General features: G+C 45.0%; 1 protein-coding gene across 4 annotated transcripts in view; it reads right to left on the minus strand.

Annotated features, from left to right (window-relative positions):
- The window catches only part of NEDD4 (NEDD4 E3 ubiquitin protein ligase), a 2,078,892-nt gene that overhangs the window by 921,632 nt on the left and 1,131,320 nt on the right, over nucleotides 1-25,940 (minus strand). For all 4 annotated transcript variants that reach the window (XM_078684873.1, XM_078684874.1, XM_078684872.1 and 1 more), the window contains one exon: nucleotides 8,909-9,115. In XM_078684873.1, coding sequence (XP_078540999.1) covers nucleotides 8,909-9,115 — 207 coding nt within the window. The remainder of the gene's footprint in view (nucleotides 1-8,908; nucleotides 9,116-25,940) is intronic.

The raw sequence follows: 25,940 nt of genomic DNA on the forward strand, positions 1-25,940 counted from the left end.
AGCTTCACGTCATTCTTATTTTATTTGTGGTCAGACCGCATATGTTCGTCTGCCCCTCGATTGGGAGGGAACCTGTTACATTGCTTTCTTACTGCCACCTGTTTTCCTAGCCCCATCTGATTATCACAGAAACACACATCTAGTACACATTAGACATAGAAGGGAGTCCCCAATTGTCGATTATACTGAAACTACTCTAGAACAGTATACAGATTTCAATAAAGGTTTCTTCTTCTTTGTAGGACCTGTCCAGAATAGTAAACAGATCCGTAGGTTAACAAGAACCCTTGAAGCTGTAGTAAATGAGACTGCCTCTGCTCTAGGTAACCTAACCGAAGAACAATCTGCTATGAGATTTGTCGTTTTGCAAAATCGTCTCGTCCTTGACGTCATACTGGCCGATAGGGGCGGGGCCTGTAGAGTCATCGGATCTAGTTGCTGCATTTTCATTCCAAATAACGCGCCGTCTGTTTATTCAGCTATAACTAGACTCCATAAAATTGCCCATCTGTTACATCAAGATCCAGGCACCTGGACATGGTCAGGTTGGTTCTGGAATATAATTTCCGCATGGGGATGGAAAGTCCTGTCCTTTCTAAGTATAGCAGTAGCGATCATATTTAGCTGCTGCCTCTGTATACAATGTGGCCCTGCGATTTGCAGCATGTGTGCTACCTCTTGTATTCCTAGTCCCAAGCCCCGTTCTAAATCCCGTTCCAAGACAATTCGAGACGAGCAAATGGTACTGTATGAAATGATAGATGGTATCATGAAAATTGATGTTTCCTGATGGAAACGTAGTGACAAGGAGGGAATGTGGAAAAGTAAATTTTGCCATGATCTGTGTCCCTACGCCTCATCCATCATATGTTATGTGTGCATGACCAATATGCATATGTTATTCCCCATGTCTGATTAATGACGCAATTACAGTTGTGTCCACCTCTGGTATGTCAGCTCCCAGTCCTCGTGAATACTACGAATATCAGGCCTATGTAAAGCTACGTTGCCACGTTTCCCAGTGTGCACGTTATTCCATTATAAAGTCCCCGTTTCCAGGCCTCAAAAGGGCCCAGACCCTGGATTCAGCTCCTGTCTCCTGAAAGCCTCGCTGAGGAGCGATACAGCCCCCACCTGTATCCTCGACCTTTCACTTACTTCCTGCCTCGCAGTGCCCGGTGCAGCTTGGCTCTGCCTCTGAGTCTGCCAAAAGTATGTTATAGTTCCAGCTATCAGTTCAGTCCTCCTCTTCTGCATTCCTAAGCTACTGAACTGCATCAATAGTTTCCGTCATTGTCTAGCCTTCTCGTCTCCATGTTAGAGAAATACTGTATTTAAATGGTCATTTAATATTCTTCATCACGCACTACATGTAGAATAATGCATGGTCCAGTCTTAGAGTCAAGTTAGCTTTTCCCCTCATGACTTCTAGTTTATATCAACATGTTCCCTAAACATCAGATACCAGATAGGGTTTAGGTACATGTCGCTCCGACCCTCCAGACTCTAGTCTCTGCTCCTAGCACAGAGTTCGTAGCCCCCAGTTTCTCCTAGTAACACGTCATTGCCAGTTTTCGCGCACCATTAGGTTAGAGGTCCCGGCTCCTTAGGTAGCCCCCTCCTATGTTTCCGCCCCATTCATGACATATTCTGTTACGTTTGCATCACATGTCTATGTATACTCCCAGTTACACCTACTTTTACTGTTATCTTCCGCGACTGCTACGCGTCCCGCCTTCTGCTCCACCCACTGTTACGCCTACTGCAATGTAATGCTATGTGTTTGCGCTATGTATATAAGTTGATGTATTGTTATTAAAAGTTAGCGCGCTCATCCCAGATCAAGCCCCGGCAGCTGCTGGGCCCCAGTTGTCCTGCTGGGCCCTGTCACCTCTGTTCCTATGCAGATTGTCCTGATCCTGTCCTTATGCTGTAATAAACCTGCAGAAACTCCTACTACCTCGAATCTTGACTCTTATTTATTGAGCTACCTGCTATGATATATGCTTAGTCAAAAATAGGGTATTATTTATTTATTTACCACACCAGTACCTTTTCCATTGCTCCCTTGGCAAGCATTATGAGGGCATTCTTTTTCAATAAGTGAAGATGAGGGGGTGCGCTGCCCTTCTCTCTGATATGATGTTTCCCCATTGATGTAGAATTGGAGATGTATGCACCTGCGGAGTGTGACGGAGGTGATGTAGCTGGTACTTGGTTGAGATCAGTTTGCAGCCTGTATCCCAACTCTGGAGTGATAGTTTTCTGCGGGGACCTTGCCTTGCATAACCCTGTGGATATTTGAGGATATGCCTTTTGTTGATAGGCAGGTCTAAATTTGGACTGGTAGGTTTGGAATGACTGGGAGTGCTGATAACCACCCCTGTATGTTGTGAAACCTTAGCCACTTACCCCTTGAAAGGGCAACTTCCTGTACTGGAGCGTGCCAAGGGACTTGGCTGTGTTGGTATCACTCTAAAGGGCTAAGAGGGCATCATTGATATGCTTGCTGAATAGTGTGCCCCCATCACAGGCCATATCATAGATCATATACTGAACTTCAGGCCTAAATAAGGTTGTCTTAAGCCATCCTTTGAGTCTTAAAACTGCTGCACCCGCTAGCTGTCAGAAGCCAGTGGGGGCAATGTCCATGCTACATTGCTTTACCTCTGCGAAGGTACACTTGCCGTCAAGCAATATTTTCCTGGCCTCAGATCTTTTGTCTGCAGGTTTTAGGTCGATGAGGGAACCAATTTCCGACCACATTTGTCGATTACAATGGGTCAATATAACTAGGGAGATGGCCGCACAAATGGTGATGGCAAACATGTAGGAAAACCTTTTGCCTATGTTATCTAAGCGTCGCCCTTCTTTGTCTGGAAGCGCCAATATAGTTGCAAATGGGTTTTTGGAGCGCTGCTGCACCACTTGAAAAATTACAGAATCTGGTTTAGGGTGTCCTGTCTGGCATGCAGGTGAATCCTCTGGAGCCCGGTACTTTCTATCAATACAAGGCAGGACAGCCTTCACTGTAGCAGGGGTTTTTCATGATTTTCACACTCTCTTGCCAGATGTAGTCTATAATAGGTATAGACCGAACTGCCTTCCTTGTTTGTTCCTTAAAGTCATAGAGGAAATAGTTGGGACTGTTTGACAGAAATAGGGTTGTGAAACAGTGTCATCACCCTAACCATTAGGTTATGAAAACCTCAGATGTCTTCTGGAGGTGAATCCACAGGGTGCAGAGGGGGTGGTGATGCACTGGGTATGACGTAGTCATCCAATCATTTGGTGGAGGCTGAGGTTAGGGAATCTTGCCTTCTTCTCCGTCATCATCAGATGATGATGGATCTTCCCTCAGTGGTACTGCAATGTGACAAACCAGCATCATTCTAGGACTGACAGGTGGAGGAAATGGTGGGGTTTGTGGAGAAGCAGGTGGAGGTGGGACAACATATTGTTCTGCAGTAGTGAGGATATGGGGTTAATTGCAGACATTGCTAAATTAGCGTAAGTGAAATATATGCTTAGACACCATTCTGCCGCTTTTGCACACAACACTACATGGCTCTGTTCTCGTAAATACACTGCTTGTGCTTCTTCACATGAGAACTGTCTGCTTTTCACATATCTAGCCGTACACTGTGCTCTCTGTCTGCACAGCGTGTGCAAGGTCGAATAACAATATATGCTGTTGATTCACATTGGTCAGTCCCATGCACATAGACATAACAGGAGGCACAGCTGCCCAACTGAAACTCGGGTGCTTTTTAATATGACATTACATGCATGAGAAGGCACTTGGAGAAAACCTTTCCAACGATAGAGAGCTGTGATTGTCCTGGGATGTGATTAATTGGATCTGATCTTGGAGGTATGGGGACCCCTGACAAAGTCTAGAGGTCTTCTATAATTATAATAAACTAGCTCCCAGCAAGGGGAAGGTGGTAAAGGCGCTATAGTCCTGTATCCACTGTCATTATAATATGATTTCCCCTTTTGTGCTTTATAGAATTGTAACAATGCTGATTGCATTATTCTTATGCATTTTTCTGCTAATGTTGGCTTGTGTACTGCATCTTAGAGCACGTTAGTTAAAAAAACATTTAAATTATAACGTGTCTCTGATTACTCACGTTGTGGACTAGTATGAGTGTTAGAGCGAAAGAGTGTTCTTGTTTCCCACTATTCCTGAGAGTTTACAAAGTCGGGTGTTCAAGGTTGTCTGATCATTGGTAGTTTCGCTGTAGTATGGAAAACGAATGAGACACTATTGCTAGTGGGATTGGGGTTCTGAGGTTGCTTTTTTGGAACACCACAATACACTGAGGTCCTGGTTTCCTGCACATAGTACTGTGCATGAGCAGAGTCCCTGCAACACTTCAGGAGGGTAAGAAAACGGTTTCCTATAATCCATAAGAATAGCCTGGAGATCCTGAACCAAAGATCTTGGAATTGGTACTTAGTCCTGTCTGAGTGGAGGATCAGAATAGTACCTGAACTCCTCATAATGCCTCTGAGGAGGAGGATTATGCCCCTGATATTAATGGCCTTCATCTTTGAAGTCGTCTTCTTCTGCACCTGACCTGGAGCTCTGATGGGCTACGAGCAGTTCCGAAGGGGCTGTCATCACCAGACTCTTCTAGGTCCAGTAGATGACTTGGAGGCAGAGGTGACGCCTTGCTGGGTGAAGTAACCTCAGATCGCAAAGAGGTCTTTGATATTTTAGTAATTTTAATTTTCAAGGACGGTGTCATCGTTAGCGCAATATAGGTTTCATGGTTTGACGTTGTGGACACTGTGCACTTCGTAAATGGAATCGTCAGCGACCGAGTAAGCGTTGACGGAGCCATTGTTAACAGAGTCATGGTTGACGGAATCCTCGTCGACGAAGTCGCCATCGATGATGGGGGGGTATCATCGACGGGGTCGTCGATGAAGTCTTCGTTGACGCTGTAATCCTTGTTTATATGATGGGGGCGTCTATGGCTGCTGCTGTTCTTTTTACCGTCGATGGTCTCAACAAGACAGTAGTCCCCGCCGTCGTCGAAGATCTTGCTGTCTACAGTGATGGTGCCGTGGACAGGGCTGTGTAAGGATTTATGCCTTGTCTTTAACGGATCTGAGGAGGAAGACTAAGGACACTCACTAGCCTTGTTAGAAGGCATAGCTTGTTCAAACAATGTTGTTTCTGAGGAGAATTGTTTGTTTTTCCTAATTAGTGTCCTTAGTCTGGTGGAAAGTTTCAAGCAATTTTCTGCTCTGTTCAGAGGTTCCAGCCTGGGATCATGATCTTTTGCGAGATCTTGAAGAGGCTTTGCTATCCTCCTCAGAAGATGACCTCTGAGTTTCTGCATTTTGAAGCCATAAGAGAAGCTTTCCTCCCTGTCACTCAAAGTCTTGGAGGAAAAGGTACGACATTTTGCATTCCTTTACCTTGTGCTGAGAGTAGAGGCAATAAAGATGATTACCTTATGGGGTTCATCCACATGTAATCTTTTCTTCCCACATGTCTTGCAGGGTCGGAAAAAGCCTTTTAGTGTCAGACAGTGTATAAGTAGAAATAGTTCTGAATATTTTGCTTGAAGAAAAAACTGAGCAGAGCTCAAAGAGACTCCCTTCACACATGGCGTGCAGTGAAATTCTGAGGGATTCAGCCTCACTTGGGAGTGTTCTACAGGGTGCTCACATCTGATTATTTATAGAACAAGTTTGGTTTATTGCTTTATAGCCCATGATAGTTATACATACTGCTTTACTATGATACTGTGGGACTCCCACTTCGATGACGGGGACTGAGCATATGAAACTATGAAAGAACCAATACTGGATAAACATTAATAACAAATAATTAGTATGGTCCCCATGGCATCTCAAATTACACATATTTAATTTGTATATTATTATCAGAACAATCACCCCATCATACCCCTATGCAATCACAGAAAAGCCCTTCAACAATCATTAAGTGATCCGGTATTCCCCAAAAATCTATTCATGATGTTACCCCAAGTCTTCCCCTACCCGCTAATCCCTCTGAGCCATTTTAATATGAACCTCTTCGGTAACTCCCATTACATGGTATCTTCTGTATTCACACTTAAATATTTGGGCCTCTTGAGGCCATATAGCCAATTGCTATAGTATATCTCTATATATATCTCTATATATATCTATATATATATCTATATCTATAGATATATATATATATATATATCTATAGATATAGATATATATATAGATATATATATATATATAGATATATATATATATATATATATATATGAAGACAATCCTACTCCCAGCAAGAAGAGGTACGCACACGAGGCAGGTAAGAATAAGGCTTATTTATTGAGCTTCAGGTCTCCTGCGACCCCACATGACAAGAGAGACGCGTTTCGCCTGTGCAGCAGGCTTTGTCAATCTACTTGGCGCCATGAAATTCAAAGATTATATAGCCCTCCCCCTTAATTAAGGCATATGTAAACATAAAAAATGGACTGCGCAATGGTGAAACCTGCCTATTGAGACAAGCTTAGTTTGGCAAAGAAATATATAAAATGCAAAGTGCAGTAAAAATAATAAATGTAACTAACAGCATAGTGCACAGCCAGTTTGTTCCACCGAAGATAGAACATACACAACTATAAAAGACAACACAGAAAAAGGTATACATATATTATCTGCCTTAAGGGTGGGCATATCGTAATACCAAGCCAAAGTGCTATAATGTTTGTACATTAGATGTATATATATATACTCCACGCTTCCCAAGTGCCTCGTTGCACAGAACAGGAACACGGAATATGCCGGTATCAGATTTTCTTTATTTTATCATTTCGGTGCATGCCTCAGACGCGTTTCGGAAATGAGGCTGTGTCCTTGCTCACTAAACAAATGGGGAGGCTCAAACTGTGAATTTAAAACACCCATTTGGTGCCAAAACAGAGTAAGGTATAAACATAGAAAACAGACATATCTTCTAGTACTGTTTCGTGGGTGGAGACGGCCATCTTGTAATGCCTATCATTCTCTTTGTGACAAATACAACAATGCACACTCTATCCATGAAGCACTAAACTTGCAATTGTTAAAAATGCAATATCTCACCCTTAAAACATCAGATCCAGTAGCCCAATATACAATATATCTTCGAAAAAAGTGATTGTTTATAAAAAAAATGCTAAAGTGCCAAGTGCCCTTGTAAACATACAATTCACTAAAGTGCAAAATGCAATACTAAAGCCATATGTACATGTATAAATACATTTCATGTATATTACAAAAATGATATTAAAAGGCAACCATTGAGAATGCTTACGATGAAATGTAAAAGCATTCTATTTGATCAACGGGCGAGTTTGAATTAATTTCAATGGTTGTAGTGTAAAATGTTCCAGAAATGTGCAAAAATGGCAAAAGATGGACACGCATGTTAATGCAAATATAATTGTGCAAATACATAAATAAACATAAATGATACATATCCCCTAATATATTACCATCAGGACAATTCTGATTACAAATGCAACAATAAATATGTGCAAATATGCTGGATAAGATCACCTCATGTCATGAATAATGTCTGTACCAATACATGAAAAGGCATAGGATTCAATGGACCTAAACAAAATACAGGGGAAGTATGTACCATATAATGAAAAAAAGATGTATAGATGGCTAAATTAATAGTCTCCTGATAATGAATACCCTATACCCCTATTGCGCCACCATGTGAACCAACTTCATATAAATCATGTGTGGTGATGTGCATAAAACTGTCAAACAAAGCCCAAAAATTGAAAAAATTGAAAAAGAGAGGTATTTAAAATACATTACTAACTACATAGTGTGGAATAGGGAGGAGACAGCAGAACCACTGAAAAGTGGGACTGTGTGTGTATACTTATACTTATGACTGATGGTCAGATGTCAGATCTATATATACTACAGTAGATACCTTTATCTGAGTGGCAACGAAAAACCTGAGCTGGTAATGAAGACCCAATTTATAAAAAGTTTATAAAAAGTTGTAAAGGGTTTCCCCTAGGACCCTGCCGTGGCCTTACAGTCTAGATTGACTATATATCTTGATTCCAGCTAACTATAACACCACTAAAACTTATAGTTTTTTGAGTGAATATATATATATATATATATATATATATATATATATATATATATATATATATATATATATATATATATATATCCACAAAAAAGAGTCATCCCTTTTCAAAGAGCCAACATACAGGTAGGTTGTAGAAATTTCGTTTTTAATTGCAGGAAACCAGCGTGAAAAGATAAGAACAAAGTCCATTAATTTGCAATTACAATATATATATATATATATATATATATATATATATATATACACAACGTCATATACCATTTGTTAAAGCACACATTTAAGAGGATACTGCTTATCTAAATCTTCTCTGCACTCAGATGAGACTGTGACAGACGACCCAAGATTTTGACGTCTTTGCTCCCAAGGAGCTTAATGTCTCATTTGGGATCCAAATTCACTTTCTAGGGGTCGTGGCTGGTGCCCATAACTAAGCTGCTCCTGTCAATAACTCCTGTTCATACTTTAAAGCCTTGCAATTGTAGTGAACATGCCTTAGACAATTAAGTCTCTTCCTGATCCTATATTGGTAAGACGGAGCAATTTTCTTGATTTTTCTGAACTTGAAAAAACATAAGGTACTCGAAAGAGACAAGAGTGTTCTGTGCTTTTAAAAAAGTACAGTGTAACATAGGGAGGTTCATAGGAGAAGATGCTGCCCACTGGCTTACTAATTTAGTGGCCCAATTTTTCCAGGTTCCCTGTTTTGGAAGTGGGTCAAAATTATGAAAAAAACATTATTAAGTAAAATATTATATTGTGAAGAAAAACACAATTTACCCATGTAGTAGTTTTTGTAATATGGTTAATGAAGAAAGGCCTCCCATTTGGTGCATGCCGTAGTTCCCAGCCTTTCGGTAGAAATCCGGATTCCATTTCAGGTTGCATATTAAAAGTAGGTTGAAGCAACTCACATGATGCACCTTGTTGTTGATGGCATGCAGACACACTAGCCCCAGCAGTTGGCACTGCTACATCAACAGAAGTCTATTAAATAAAAAAAGTAAAGACAATGTAATATGCAGTGTTAAAATAAATATTAGCATCCTTAAAACAGTGGTACACCCCAGAATGTAAACACAAATGAAATTTACATGAGGAATCATTGTTTCTGTATATTAATATCAATAGCGCAGTGCAATACAATGTTTCTAACAACTTTTTTGTACGAACTATATACAAATAAGACTTGTAAAACAGTTTACCTGTCTAATCAGCCATTTATTGTCTATATGTAATATTACTTCAGAATTAAAGGTTGCTTTAGTCAATAATAGACCTATAAAATCCATGGACCTATGGAATGACCAAATATTTCAGTAAAACACTATACCGACACTCTGATATGGCTTTCAATGTTTCCAAGACACTCCTACATTATTAGCACCTTTCTAAAAGCTGCCCTAGACAGCCATCAGAAGTTCCCTCAAGTCACTTACGCTACTGAAGGTCTGTAGTCAGTTCGCAATTAGCTAAACAGGAGTTAACCCAAGCACAACCCGAAGCAAACAATTGAGAAAGGGTATGAGAGCGTCAACTAGCAAAAAGGTCAGGAGTTCATGTGAGGGGCACATACAAGACTCGACAAACTTTCCAATGCACAGCACCAAAAAGAATGAGAGGTGGGCGGTTTAGCAATTTTGATTTCAAAAACATTGCCAGGTTCACTGGTCCTTCTGAAAGGGTAAACTCCAACACCAAACCAGATAAGAAAGTAGAATCATGGTGGCAGACCTGAAAACATATTACAGCAGCTAAGAGAAAAGTGAAAAACTAAGCCTTTCACAGGGCAAGATGGAAGAGGATATGCACCCAAATGAGAAACTTTCTGCACCACTTTGACGGAATGCCACATTGGAAAGCCTTGGAGGTGAGAGGAAAAAATCACAGGATGATAAGATCTAAGAAAGAACTGGGAAGGGCTTTGCAGAACAAGGAGAATGTAACAGACAGAATAATGTACTCGGATGACTATGCTTGTTTTCACATACTCTAGGTCAACTATAGCATCGCTTTAGTTTGAATAATTATTTTTATTTTGTTTGTGTCACTGGTTGCATTTTTCGTACCTTGTTGTTGACGAAATGAAGAGGACAACTTAATATTTATCTGGCAATGTGGCTAGATAGGTTTGTCCATCATATTCACTTGGGCAAGGATAATGAGTGGTTATGCACTTAAATGATGAGATGTCACTAACAAGCTGGAAAGTGCAAGATGAAATGAAGCAGTTTGTACCAAACGATCTGTGGCGATCAATAACAGCCGTATGCCACTCACTGCACTGGTTGTCCTGAGAGTGTCTCTTTATCACAGGATTGTGTTCTGTGGACTAGAATAAACCAACTGATCCTACACTTTGCTTCACTTTTGGTCTAATATAAAATCTGTTTAATGGGAAATGTAGCTAAAATAATACACATAATCTCATTTTTCCATGATAGTATTGCATTCAGCAGCCCCATCTTGAGTGACTTGGCTCTTCCTACTAAGTGCAACGTCAGATTTGTTTTTTTACTTCATTTGTGCAAGAATAATTATGTTGTTAAGCGGACTGGACCAATTAGAATACTGGAGTTTATAAAGGAAAGCTCCTTTTATGTACCTTCACGTATAGTTCAACTAACAAAACAAGAAAGTCACTTTCTTAAAGACAAACTTGAAGGACGCAGAAAAATTCCACAAACCTGTGTTGATGTCGTCACCCAATGCGAACACAGGAAGAAGTCTTAGGTTTAAAACATTTTCTACTACTGTGTACATCAGCACATATATTTTATTTATTTATTTATGAGATTTGTTAAGCGCGCAAATACCCGAAGGTGTCTCGGCGCTTAGGGTAGAGTGACTGTATGGTAGGTGTTTATTGATTGAAGAGCCAGGTTTTTAGCTGTTTACGGAAGGTTATTAAGGATGTAGTGATTTTAATTTGGTGCGGCAGGATGTTCCAAAGTTTAACAGTTATGATTGTGAAACATCTGTCACCCCAGGATACTTTCTTTGTTTTTGGAACCTCTAAGAGGCTGGCTGTGGAGGACCGTAGTGCACGTGCCGGTCTGTAGGGACATAGAGATTGTTTCAGAAAAGCAGGTCCTGATGCATGGATAGTCTTAAAAGCTATACATAAGGCGAATTAGTTCTGAGTCTTACCGGTAGCCAGTGAAGCTGTCGGATTGCTTCGGAGATTGGTTTAAACTTGGGTGTCCCTGTGATCAGTCTTATTATCAATGGGGTGACCCGATTGTAGTCAAAGGACCTGGGTATCAAGTGTTACAGACAAAATGGTCCTAGACATTAATTTGAAAAACAAATTATTTGTATTAAGTAAAGAAATATCATTTATTTTACTACTGATCCTCATTATTTTTTTTTTTGTTGGGTTTTTAGAAGACCTTTATAATGCAGAAGGTTTGCATCACACAGAATACATGCAACGGCTCACAGGGGTCAGCCGAACAGAGAACAATCAGAGAAACCTCTAACTGGATGACACAGCCATTTAGCCGGCAATCCGGGGGTCCGGCGGCGAATCTTATGTAAACGCATTTGCAGTCATCTGGTATCTAGTTACATAAGCGATAGATCTTGTAATTTTGTCTTACGTTGTCAAGAGTAGCTATACAGTTTTCACCCAGCATTAGTGCCGTGTTTGCAATCTCCCAGGTCCCCGCAAATAGCCCAAGAGGCAGTTGCGGTTAGCCGATGGTGGGGGGGGGGATTAGCATTAGGTGTTTCATCATACCCGTGTCCGTAATGCTGTCTGTGAATAGGCAAGATACATATTGGTATAGCTCACTGAGGCATAGTAACAGGCAATGATGCGCGGCAGGGTTAGTCTGCAGCCGTTTCGATCAAGGCTCAGATGGCCAGCAATGTGATGTCTGCATGTCTTCCCAGTGTTGGTGTTGGGAGGTTGCGGAGGACGCGGCAGCGTTTAATACTCTACGCGGTGCGTAAGTGTCATCGTTTCTCTGCAAAGTGTGGATAGCATGAGGGCAATAGGGTATCGCTTCCTGATAGTGACATGTTGCTTCTAGTGTCCTCGTTTGGGTTAAGAAGTGGGTCTGGTCGGGGAACATGACCAGCAAACAAATCGTCCCCGATGCCTATACTATGGCGGGGAAAACCTGGGGTAGGAAGGAGGGGGGGGGGAAAGAGAGAGATCGTCATGGGTCTCATATGTGGCAGCAATTGTGGGGCGGGGCGTGGCAGGGCATCCTGCAGTGTGAAGTGTGAAACGGGGGGGGGTTGTCGTTCCCGAGCTGGGGCTGGCAGGCATCGCCTGTGGGGTATAGTCAGGGTGCAAGCTAGCGCTTCGCAGGGCGTTGGTGCCATCTGTTGATGTGGTGGCCGTCCTCCTGTATGGAGGGGGGGGGGAAGGGGGGGGGGAGGTGTCTCCCCGTCAGATTCTACAGTCGGCGCAAGTGGGTTGGGGCAGAGGCAGCAGCGGGTGCGCGGCGCTGTGTGGGCGTCTGGCGTAGATCTGAGAATTATAGGCGTCTGTATCCGTCAGTGTAGGTCGTGAGATCTAAAGAGGTGAGGGGGTGGGGGGGGAGGGTGACAAGGCCGCGTCCGCTCCCGGGGGTGATTGGCATTGCAAGGGCGATGAAGCCTGTTATCTCAAGTGATCCCCCGTTCCTGGCAGGTGCACTGAAATGCTTTGAGGAGGTCGTCCCAGAGCTGAGCGATAGGGAACTTTCGTAGCCCAGCCGTTTCCTCTCGAAGGAGCACCGTACTCTCCGCGCGTGCCCAGTTAGTAAAGGAGGCGCGCCAGTGCCGAGTGTGGGGGGGGGTCGCAGCCTTCCAATGCCGGGTAAGCAGGCATTTGGCCGTTATGAGCCCCATGTCCCAGAAGCGCGTCTGCACTTTGTTAAGTCTCGTGCGCTTGTACAACCCCAAGATGCACGCTTCCCATGTGTGTGGTATCTGCTCGCCAGTGCTGCGTGTGAGTAACGTTACTACCTCGTACCAGTATGTGTGTATGTCAGGACAGTGCCACAGCATGTGTAGAAGGTCTGCTCCATTCAGAGAGCAGCGCGGGCAAGCGGCATCAGTTGTTGTAAAGTATCTGTTTATCTTGTTGGGTGTAAGATAAGCTCGATGCAAGATGTAGAATTGAATAACCTTGAAGCCAGGGTTGCGTGGGATATATGTCGGTGCAGCTAAGATCATCGCCCATTCTTTATCAGTCCAGGCCTTTCCCCTATCTATCGCCCACTTTTCCCGTAGTGACAACGTGGATGGCTGCGAGTGCATCTGTAGGGCCTGCGCAACCAATGGATGACATGCGAGCCATTTCCCATGACATGTAGATACTGCATGAAGCTATGCATCGGCAATTCTACAGTCATGTCGCCCCAGGATGCAGTAAGTGTGCGTAAGAGAGTCGCATGTAGCAGGAACTGGCCAGCAGGGAGCTCCGTGCTAGCGGACAGGTCCGCAAAGGTGAGTAGCGTTCCGTCAGTGTATAGGTCTCCCAGAGTGTCCACCCCTGCCTACGTCCAGCTTGCCAATCGAGTCCGCCGGTCCTGGAGTGCCCAGTATGGGTAGTATCGGGGCATATGGCGTCGTTGCCCGGGTGAACCTCAGGCATCGCAGGAAGCATCTGCGCGCCAAAGCCAGGTGCAACTGTGAGGGGTAGGGAGTTTGGGTTATCGGGTGGAACAGCCTGCCGATTTGCGTTTGCATCCAGGCAGCAGTGCCTGAGGCAGTATCTTCGAGATGTTTGCCGCTGAGCCACCCCGTCACCCATTGCATCTGTGCCGAAAGGTAGTACAGTTCCATGTTAGGAACCGCCAGGCCTCCCTGCTCTGTTGGCATTAGGAGTTTGGTCAGCGCTATGCGGGGCCGGCCCGTGTTCCAGATGAGGTTACGCAGCATAATCTCCAGGTCTCGAAATATTTTATTCGGTACGTACGTGGGTATATTGGCGAAATAGTACAGCAGCCTAGGCAGTACTATCATTTTGGTAAGTGCTATACGACTCGGTACGTTGAGGGGTAGGGTGTTCCAGAATTTGATCTGCGCCCGAACCGAGGCAATGGCCCGCAGGAGATTCCCCTCTAGGATGTCCGTTGGATTCCGATATATTCGTATCCCCAGATAGCGGAACGTAGTGGGATGCCACTGCAATCTGCCTCCACCTAGGCGAACGTCGCACTCGGGCGTGTCCGGGCTAAAGGAAAAAGTCCCCGATTTGGACCAGTTAACTCTTAAGCCTGACATCTCTTCGAAGGTCCGAAAGACGTCGGCCAGGGAGGCAGGGATGTCGGTTATGTCTCTGACGTACAGCAGTAAGTCGTCCGCGTACAGCGACACTGTATGTAGGCCATCCACTAGTGGAATCCCCCATTCAAGCCCCTGGGTCCTGAGGATTGTGGCCAGGGGTTCCATGGCCAGGGAGAACAATAGAGGCGACAGGGGGCAGCCCTGTCTGGCGCCTCTCCGTACCCGAATGGCGTCCGAGAGCAGTGTGCCCGTGCGGACTCGGACTGTTGGTTTGTCATACAGCAGGCCCACCATGGCTTCATAGCCTCCTCCCAGTTGGAACTTTTCCAGTACTGCTCCCAAGTACGGCCACTCAACCGAGTCGAAGGCCTTCTCTAGGTCTAATATCAGGCATCCTGCTCTGGGCCACTGTTGGGTAGCATACTCCTGTATTCGGAAAAGGCGGCGGATATTGTGGGAGGTGTGGCGTGTCGGGACAAAACCGTTCTGGTCCTGGTGCACCAGGCGGGGCACATAGGGGGCCAGTCTCCGCGCCAGTGTGGAGGCCAGTATTTTATAGTCCGTGTTTAACAGTGCTAGGGGGCGATAAGAGCCCATCCGTGTGCAGTCCTTGTCAGGCTTGGGGATGGAGATCAGGGTTGCTTCATTTAACGTTGAGGGCAGGGCTGCATCCTCGGCTGCTGCAGCGTACATTCTCAGAAGTTCTGGGATGAGTATATCCGAGCCCGCTTTATAAAATTCGGCCGGGAGCCCATCCGGGCCCGTGGATTTACCGTTAGATAGGTTAAAGATTGCTTCCCGTACCTCATCAGGTTCAAGCGAGGCTCCCAGTTCGTCCTGTTGTGTAGTAGTCAGCTGCGGCATTTGCAGAGGGGAGAGGTAGTCAGCAATGTCCGGGCGTGGGTGCAGCAGTCGGGAGCGGTATAGTGCGTCATAGTGACCGGTAAACGTATCATGAATCTGGCGTTGCGAGTACAATAGGCCCTTCCCTTCTACGTGTATTGCTACCACTGGGGTCGAGCGGGTCTCCTGTGAAATCAGCCAGGCCAGTAACTTGCCAGGTCTGTCACTCAGGTGATGTGTCCTCGCCGAATGCGCTGCATAGTTGATGTCGCGGAGTCGCTCCAGTAGGCTCGCATGTTCTGCGCACTCCCCCTGCAGTGAGTCAGCACCACCTTCAATGGCCTCCCCCTCCCTGTCGAGCAGGTCAGATTCTAGCCTGGTCAGTTCCCTTTCTAGTTGTTGTCTCATGTGGCCCTGTGTCCTCAGGCAGTGTCCCCGGATCACCACTTTGAAGGCTTCCCACTCCACCTGGGGGGTGGATGCCGTGCCCGTGTTGTCTTCAAAGTACTGGGAAGCGCGTGTAAGGAGGGATTCGCGGAAGGCCGCGTCAAGCAGGAGCGCTGGTTGTAGTCGCCAGGTGGGTATGGGGGGGCGCGGGCGGTCCCAAGCCATAGATAAAAAGTGTGGGTTGTGGTCTGAATGCGTGCGGCCCATGTATAATGTGTCGGTCACAAGGGGTAGGAGTTCAGTGGACGCCATGAATCTGTCTAGACGGACATGCAAGTCATGGGCGCCTGAGTAATAGGAGTAGACCCGTGTCCCAGGGTTGTGCGACCTCCAAACATCATGGAGGCCCCACTGCTCTGCCCACTCCAGCAGCGCCTTCGTGGCTCCACGTGTCGGTGCGCCTATGGGAGGCGGAGAGGAGCAGTCTATCGTTATGTCTAGTGTGCAATTATAGTCTCCACCCAGTAGCCACGGGGCTGCGTGCCAGGTCGCCATCACCGTGGAAAGGCGCGCCAGGAAGACTCCCTGATCAGTGTTTGGGGCGTACAGTGATACCAGCACTACCTGCTGCCCATTTAGCCTGCCTTGTACCGCAACAAACCTTACCCCTGGTCTATCGTAGTGTCTGTAACTGTCCAGGGGGTCCCAGGTCGGACCCATATCAGTGTGCCACGGGCGTATGAGGAGTAGGTTGTGGCATATAGTTGCCCTCGCCATTTACGGTGTAGTGCTAGGACCTCTGTCTTGTTCAAATGCGTTTCCTGAAGCAGTGCGATGCCTATCTTGTGTCGTTTTAGGTATGAGTAAATCTGGTAACACCTGGCTGGTGTGTGCATTCCCCTGATGTTCCAAGTGCATATTCGCATCTCAGACATAGTTTCCGTATGCGTAAGCTCCTCCAACTCCCCCGTGAGTCAGATCCTCAAGCAGTGTTTCCCACCGGGCCCTGGGTCTCGCCCCCATCACATAGTTGCTCCAAGGTCTCAGTACAGAGTGTGGTGATCTCCAGTGGTGTAGAAGGGTAGGGAAAGGGGGGGGGAAACATATAGCCTCAACATGGCAACAGAACTTGAAATGCCAAAAGGTCGGCTGCACAACATGTCGCCGTCCAAACGCTCAATTGAGCTCGCAAACTATACAGTTCTAGGGGGTATCGTGTGGTTTATGCTATAACAATAGAAAGTACAATGTGGTCCATAGGGTGTGCGGCATCCCTCCCGGGTAGGGTGGTGAGGCCGCTGCTGCCTGGCAGTTGCACAGGTCTCGTCTCACAGTGCGAAGCCGGCGTCGCTCTCAGGCATCAAGTGGAGGGGGCGAGGTTTCCGGGAGGAGATCTACTTCCCCGGACGGCCCAGATAGTGTCAGCTGGCATGTACAATGCTACAGAGTAGGCGTCTAGTTCGTGGCAGTGGGCGGTCGGGCCGTGTATATACAGTAATCACAGTACCTGGTTGAAGTTCAGGGTTCGAAGGTGATCGGGGTCCAGCAGTGCACAGCTGTGCAGGTCGTTACCTGTGAAGGGGGGTCCATGGAGCACTTGCGTAGTCATGGCCGCTCTGGTGCATGGAAGCAGGAAACTACTTGGACCAGTTCAGCCAAATAGGTCGGCAGTTTGAGGAGTGACGTCTGGGAGATCGTCAGTGCGCTGGGAGTCCGAGAAACCATAGATTGCCTCATCATCCCTCGGGAGGGGCGCCGGGCTGGTGTTCGGGGCAGGGGACGGAGCCGGAGTGTTGCTGATTTCCGCTACACTGCGGAGAGCGTCCCGTTGTCCTCGCAGCATCTCATGTGTAGATGGGGAGGGAGCCGGTGACTCTCGAGCTCGGGGAGGTGTGGGAGCTCTGCGCCGGCGGCGCCGTCGTGCTCCCCGTGCGCGTTCCATGGTAGCAGTCCCCCGTGCTCGCCTGGGTACGTCAGGCATGTTCTCATCAAGCCAGGCCCCAACTTGGTCAGGATTCATAAAAAAGTGCGTTCTATCTTTCGCCACCACCCGTAGTTTGGCAGGGAAGAGCTGTGAGTATTGAAGTCCGGCCTGTCGCAGTCTTCTTTTCACCTCCAAAAAGGAGTGTCTTTGCCTTTGCACTTGCACAGTGTAGTCCGGAAAGAACATGACTGTGGTGTTGTCAATTCTGATCTCGCCTAGTTTGCTTGCTTCCCGCAAGATCGCATCTCGGTCCCTGTAGTTTAGGACTCGCAGGATAATAGGCCTGGGGTTCGAGCCAGCAGAGAGGGGTTTCGTTGGCACTCGGTGGGCACGTTCCACCACGAAGTGGGGCGACAGCGTGTCTTCTGGCAGCAGCTCTCGCAGCCAGTCCTCCACTCTTTGCGTGGGGTCCATCCCCTCCCATTTCTCAGGAATACCCACCAGGCGGATGTTGTTTCTCCTCGCCCGCCCTTCTGCATCCTCCGCTCGGTCTTCCAAGAATTCCACGCGGTTAAGAAAATCTTGTATGTGTTTGTCTGACTGGGTCACCTTCGGTTCCAGCGATGCCATCGTGCCTTCCAGCGTTGTGGTGCGTTCCTGCAGTTTTTTGTGGTCAGCCCTGAGGTGAGACAGGTCTATTGCCAAACTGTCTATTCTAGTTTCCAAGGAGGTGCGCGTCTGCTGGAGGGACTCTTCCATCCTTTCCATAGCTGCAAGGACTGAGTCCAGCTTCGACGCCACGTGGTCAGCGTCCATCTTGCATGATGTCTTCGTTGTCTTTCCCTTCACCGATGCACTCCCCGTTCCGGTACGTGTCATCACCCCTCCAGACATGGGGCAAGCGGTGTGCACAGGCAGTGCCAGTAGCGAGGCTTGCGTCTGTCCAATTAAGCTCAGGGTAGCAGGCGAGTCGTTGGGCCACGTCTGTAGTGTGTCAGGCAATGTGGATAATCAGGGTAAGGTTGTCAATAGACGCAATGGTGCATCTGTGAAGAATAGTGTCCCATTAAAATACGGACTCCACATCCAAAGCATATTTACGCGCTATCCATGAGTTGAAAGACAATATCTAAACATACCTCAATTCTCACAAAAGCGCGAGCCGTCATCTAGGCTCCGTTACCACAGACTGCTAAGTGGAGCCCTGACCCGGTTGTTAAAATACCAAAAACGTGACACCAACGTGCACGCTGCCGCTAGACGCAATTGGAATACCGAGCGTTGCCTAGCAACCCGGTAGCGTTCCTACTGTAGAAAGACTCAGAAAGGGGTCACGGAGTGTTGAGTTTAGAAGAGAGAATTCGGAGAAGGAAGTGACATGATAAAACTGTAGCGCTACTACTTCTAAAGAATATTTACATTGTTGTTACATATATACAGATAAATGTGCGCAACAATAAAAAGGAGGTTCAATATGTACATACGGTCCAACATATAACATATACATTACATCACGGGAAAAGGCAAAGAGTGATAGGTGATCATGTATACATGCGGCTGGGTATGGTCCATCATGAAACAATTATCAAAAATACAAAGCGTCCCAGATCAGCCATTGTACAGGGTAGCCATTTGTCTAGTTGTTGCCTCATACTCATTGAGGCCCCTGTTGACAGTGTCATAAATATGCATCCATTTGCATTCTCGTAGACTAAGAGTAGTGGCAAAATCACCACCCCTTATGTTCATGGTAACCTTTTCCAAAACCCACCACCTCAGACTCTCTGGTGGGTAGCCAAATTTCAAAAAATGCTCCACTAATGGGGCTCCCTGTACTCTGCAACGGATCCTGCTGCAGTGTTGCAGGATCCGTGCTTTCACCTTCTGTATAGTTTGGCCCACATACATGAATCCACATGGGCATGCAATTGCATATATCACACCAACCGAGTTACAGTGGGTGTGCTGCCGCATAGTGTGTGTGTAATTATTGTATGTACACTGTTTCAATTCTAGGGTCATAGGACACGCTTTACAGGTCCCACATTTATGGTGGCCTAGTAGTGGTGGGATATTCCAAAGAGTGGTTTGGGTATCTTTTGGTTTATTCGGTAGTAATGATTGGACTACATAGTCCCTCACACTTCTTCCCTTCCTGAACGCATGCATTGGTGAGTCGGGGATTCCTATCTCATCAGCCACTAAGTTCCAGTGGCTATTGATAACTTTTTTAATATCACTGCTTCAGGTGTTAAACGTAGTGACACGTCATTCTTTCATTGTTGTCATTATTCTTGGTTTTAGGTTCTAGCAAAAACTCCCTGTGGCAGAACCAAGCCTTTTTTCGTGCTTTTTTTCAGGAGCCTACGTGGGTAGCCCCTGTCAATGAGGCGTTCCATCAGAACCGCTGATTCACTGAAAAAATCCACCTTGCGGGTGCAGTTACGTCGCAACCTCAGGAACTGCCCAAAAGGCAAGTTGTCCCTGAGGTTGTGTGGGTGGTGGCTCGAATAGCGAAGCAGAGTATTCCTCTCATTAGGTTTCCTATACAGTGTAGTGTGCAAACTACCCTCCTCCTCAATTATACTGATGTCCAGGAAGTTAATTTTGCTTTCACTGAAATCCAGGGAGAATTGTATATCATTTGATCTCGTATTGAGCCATTCATAAAAATCCTTGAGGTGATCCTCACTACCGTCCCATACCATTAGGATATCATCAATATAGCGACGCCATATTTTGATGTTCCCACGATAAGGGTTAGCTTTATTGTACACAAAAGTATGTTTGTAGGCGTTCGTGAAGATTATAGCCAGATCTGGGGCAAAACTTGCCCCCATGGCTACACCCCTTGTTTGCACATAGTGGTCCCCTTCGAAATAGAAAAAATTCCTCTTCATGGCAATTTCTAGAAGGTCTAGGATGAAGGATATCGGGACCTGGCATGGTCTCGGTCGCTCCTCTAGGACCTGCCTAATCACTTGAAGTGCAGCTGTCTGGGGGATATTCGTATAGAGTGTTGTCACGTCCAAGGTAACCAAAAGATTCTTGGTGCGATCAAATGGGTATCCATCGACCAATTGTATTGCCTGCATGGTATCCCTTATATAGGCCGTGGTCCCTTCTGCGATAGGTTTTATAAAAACATCAATATATTTGCATAGGGGCTCTAAGACTGACCCACAACCTGATACGATCGGCCTCCCGGGGGGTTGTTAAGTCTCTTATGTACCTTCGGGAGCGTGTAGATAGTTGGTAATCTAGGGTGGTTGTTATTAAGGTAGTCGTACTCATGCTTGGTTAGGTAGCTATCATCTAGTGCCTTATTGGTGATGGACCTAATGTCTGCAGCTATCTCTTTAGTAGGGTCTGCTTGAAGTTTCTTGTAGTTACCTGCAACACCTAGCTGTGATAAAATCTCAGTTTTATAGTCGTCCCTGCTCTGGATGACGATTGCACCCCCCTTGTAATGTATATGTTGGATTGTATGTACATATTGTACCTCCTTTTTATTGTTGCGCACATTCATCTGTATATATGTAACAACAATGTAAATATTCTTTAGAAGTAGTAGCGCTACAGTTTTATCATGTCACTTCCTTCTCCGAATTCTCTCTTCTAAACTCAACACTCCGTGACCCCTTTCAGAGTCTTTCTACAGTAGGAACCCTACCGGGTTGCTAGGCAACGCTCGGTATTCCAATTGCCTCTAGCGGCAGCGTGCACGTTGGTGTCACGTTTTTTGTATTTTAACAGCCGGGTCAGGGCTACACTTAGCAGTCTGTGGTAACGGAGCCTAGATGACGGCTCGCGCTTTTGTGAGAATTGAGGTATGTTTAGAGATTGTCTTTCAACTCATGGATAGCTTGTAAATATGCTTTGGACGTGGATTCCGTATTTTAATGGGACACTATTCTTCACAGATACACCATTGCGTCTGTTGACAACCTTACCGGATTTTCTCTCCCGCCATGACATACTACGTTGGGTGAGTGACACTCACGTTTTCGAACACCACTGTTATATGTTTTTATGTGTAATATCGCAATCTGAAGCCCTTAGCACTGATGGCTATACATTTTTCATTTCATTCAGTCTGGGATAGCACGTGTTTGACGGCTTGATAAAGGAAACTAAAGTTGTGGTGCAAATTGAGTTCGCACAAGTGGCACACCATTAAAGGGTGAGTGCCTGTGGTAACATTGTTTTGTGTTCGAAACTTTTGTGTGTCGGTTTTTGAGATACTTAGCCCGTGTATTTGTTTTTACAGGTGCCCACCCATATTGTTGGGGTTACTTGCTTCTTCCGTGTAAACTGAGTTCCCCCCACCACTATTCCTTTCCTGATGAAGACCCGTCCATGAGGATATCATTCACCCTGTTAATTTTGGGTCGAAACGTCGAACTTTTTCTCCCCCCGAGCCTGCACCTAATTTTTCCCGAAACCCGTCCCTCTGCCCTGAAAACAAGATTTCGGATGACCTCTCCATCGCGTCATAGCAAGAAAGAATAACATTTTTTTGCACATAATAACCTATGGGCAGGCTCAAATTTGTTTTGCACTAAGGATTGTTGTCATAACCTTAGCCCTACTGAAAAACCTTTTTGTGTTTCTATATTCATATTCTCAGACCATCTTGGTCGTCCTATTCACAAGCACTTACTTTCACTCTATCCTTTGCACGTTACTTGATAGTAACCCCCTGTCTTTAGAAGTGTATATATTTTTGTACTTTGAAGAAGCATATTATTTCCTCTGCATCAGCATGATGCATAAATGACAGTTTGCTATCAAAAATCACCCCTAAGTTTCTAACCTTGGTGACCGGGGTGGGAGGAGGTCCAAGGTCTCCTGGCCACCAAGTGGGAGACCAGGCCGGAGAGAGATTGCCAAAAGCCATTACCTCAGTTTTACTCGAGTTTAGCTTAAGGCAATTCTCGGTCATCCACTTACTTATCGCAAGCATTCCAAGTTGGAAATTGCGGGCCACTTTCTGTCCGTTGTTATTAACCGCCAGGACAAGCTGAGTATCATCTGCGTATGATGTTAACGCTAGATGATGCGCTTTAATGATCATATATAACAAAGCATTGTGAACATCAACACTTATGGTATTCCAGGAGTGCTTCCAGCAGTCAAATACTGTCCTAACCTAGAGGTACCACATATATGCGTAATATATATGCGTAGGGCTCTCACCGAGAGCCCCTTAGCTCGACTAACCAGATTCAAGGTCTTCTTAGTCACTGTTCCCATGCCACAGCAGTGAAATTCAGAAGTTGTTTTCCATTGCTGTGATGTCAGCAAGGAACATGATCACTTCTCTGGTGATCCTAGAGGAGGGGAAAGGTCTTAACAGACTAAAGGAAGAGCCCAGGTGTTGCTCTTCCTCTACTTATCGGGCCTTCTTACCTGTCAGCCGCCGGTCTCTGATGGCAGTGCTGAAAGGGGAAAGCATGCTGCACTGACTACCACCTGTCAGAGTCAATATCAGGGCAGCATTGGCACTCTGCTTTCACTGGGAGGGTAGAAAGCACAGCGTTATGCAGTATAAGGGAGGAACCAAAAAGCGGAATGTTGTGGTAGGATGCAAGCTAAGGATTCCTTTTAATATAAATGTGGTGTGTGAAGGGAGGGACTGCACATCGGATGTGGTGAGAGGGATGCTATCTGCTGAAATTATTTTCAAAGTGGGGGTGCTTGCATTAATGTTACATCACTGAAGTCATGGGGACTATGAAAAATCCAAGCGTTTTTTTCAGCTATACATTTATAGTTCTATCCCTGCCGTTATCTCAACATTTCCTTAACCTAACCTTTCCTACAGCTCTAGTAGTGGCCCAAACAAGTCACTTCATTTATAACTTTAGCAAAAGATATTCACGCTGTGGCAGAACTTCAACAGATCGTTCTGCTCCAACAGCTGTGGTCAAGCACAGAATTATTGGTTCTGAATTGGAAACCAAGCCGGTTATCTGGATTGCGAGGTCATGTTGGTAATTAAAGGAGACCAATTACTGAAATATATATATATATTTTACCTTATAGGAAAATCATATATATATATGGATATATATATATGTACATGTATGTATATATATATATATATATATATATATATATATATCCATCGAACGTGCAGTCGTCGCTGCACTCCGCTTAGACCCCTCCACAGCAACAGTGGTCCGTGCTGGGCAGCGAGCCCGTCAATGCAAAACAATCATACCAACGTCCACCTGTTCCTGGGACAGTATGAAGCACAAACTCAAGTAGCGTGTAATTCAATAGATATTTAATCAGCAAGATAGCAGCAAACAACAACACTCGACGCGTTTCGGGGCTCCTCCCCCTTGATCACGAGTAGTAAAAAGAGTAAAAGGATTCTAATACATATACTCTGGATCACATGGTCTTTGTGAAGCAGCAATAAACAAACAAAATACTTGCGCTTTTAGTCAACGTTATTTGGGAAAATTAATACAATACTAGGATAGAAAATATAAATCTCAAAATTATAATACATCCTAATTAGTGTGCTAATAAAAACTTATACAATATATGTGCAAACAACCCCGCTTGTGTTCAAAATTTAAGCGCATGACTTGGAATAAACTATGTGTCATTCAACCTAATGCAATTAGTCTATCTGACATTCTTAATAGAAATTCGACTTAAGAAATAATGCTGTGAAATGCCCATGTGGGCTGAATTCATGTCATAACAATGAATGACTTTCAGTGTAATTCACAAAATAATATATGTTATTCTGCCTCAGTGGGCTCACTTATTCCAAGTCATGCGCTTAAATTTTGAACACAAGCGGGGTTGTTTGCACATATATTGTAGAAGTTTTTATTAGCACACTAATTAGGATGTATTATAATTTTGAGATTTATATTTTCTATCCTAGTATTGTATTAATTTTCCCAATAACGTTGACTAAAAGCGCAAGTATTTTGTTTATGTTTATTGCTGCTTCACAAAGACCATGTGATCCAGAGTATATGTATTAGAATCCTTTTACTCTTTTTACTACTCGTGATCAAGGGGGAGGAGCCCCGAAACGCGTCGAGTGTTATTGTTTGCTGCTATCTTGCTGATTAAATATCTATTGAATTACACGCTACTTGAGTTCGTGCTTCATACTGTCCCAGGAACAGGTGGACGTTGGTATGATTGTTTTGCATATATATATATATATATATATATATATATATATATATATCCATACACACACACACACACATATAAAACACTTAATTTAAATAAAGTTACCTTAAATAGACTTAGCATGCGTGGTAAAAGCATGTATGATTAAAGAAATTGTGGTAACTGGCTGTGTTGCATTGTCATACAACCACAGTTGAGTTGAGTGGCATAGAGAGGGTTTACACAAAGTGGAGTGGTGTAGAGTAGCTTGTCAGAGTGGAGTGGCGTAGAATAGAGTAAAGTGACATGGAGAAGAATAGAGAGAGTTGAGTAGAGTGGCGCAAAGGTGTCATAGAGAGGCATAGAGTGGCGTAGACTGTGGTAGAGTAGCGTGTCAGAATGGAGTATAGTGTCGTAAAGTGGATTGGCGTAGAGTGGAATGTCAGACTAGAGTATTATGGAGTGACAGAGTGAAGTGCCAGTGTGGAGAGTCGTAAGCTGGAGGGTCATAGGGTGGAGGGTTGTAGAGTATAATGGAGTAGAGTAGTAGTAGGTATTACTTATAAAGCGCAACAATCACTTGCAGGAGTGTCTTGGCGCTATGCAGAGACAGACAGAAAGTTCAAGTGGGTGCTGCTGCCCCAATTATAGATGAATTAGATAAGAGTGAAACAGAGAGAGTCTGTAACTCCAAATATCCAGGTTTTCAATGATTTTCTGAAACAGGATTCGGATTGAATGAAACGGAGATGACTGGGGAGTGTATTCTATGCTTTTACCCCAAGAACGGTTATTGATCTCCCACCCTTTGTTATACATCTGAACAGTGTGGGTTTTAAGAGATATGCTGATGAAGACCTAAGAGGACGTATGGTAACATAGGGTGTGAATCTAGCTGTTAAGGTCCTGATGCCCTAAAAGCTCTAAAAGTGATGCTGATTATCTTAAATAGCACTTTTTTATGGATAGGTAGCCAAAGTAGTGAGTGATTTTAAGGCTGTAGAAGCTGAAGATTGACACAGCAATTTGAGCACCATGCAGGCTGCTGCATGTTGAACAGTCTGGAGCTTTTTGAAGATTGCCTTGTTGGCACCCGCATATAGGCTATTGCAATAGTCTAATCTGGAGGTGATTAGGGCTGCTGTAACAGTTGTTCTAGCTGTAACTTTTTTAGGGATTTTATCGGATTAAAACACTTCCCAGCCACTGATATCGCTTGTGGGCGAAAAGATGGAGTTGAATCAAATTTCACCCCAAGATTGTTACTACCTCCACCATGTT

Source organism: Lissotriton helveticus, chromosome 3_2 (assembly GCF_964261635.1).
Source record: "Lissotriton helveticus chromosome 3_2, aLisHel1.1, whole genome shotgun sequence".
NCBI lineage: Eukaryota > Metazoa > Chordata > Amphibia > Caudata > Salamandridae > Lissotriton > Lissotriton helveticus.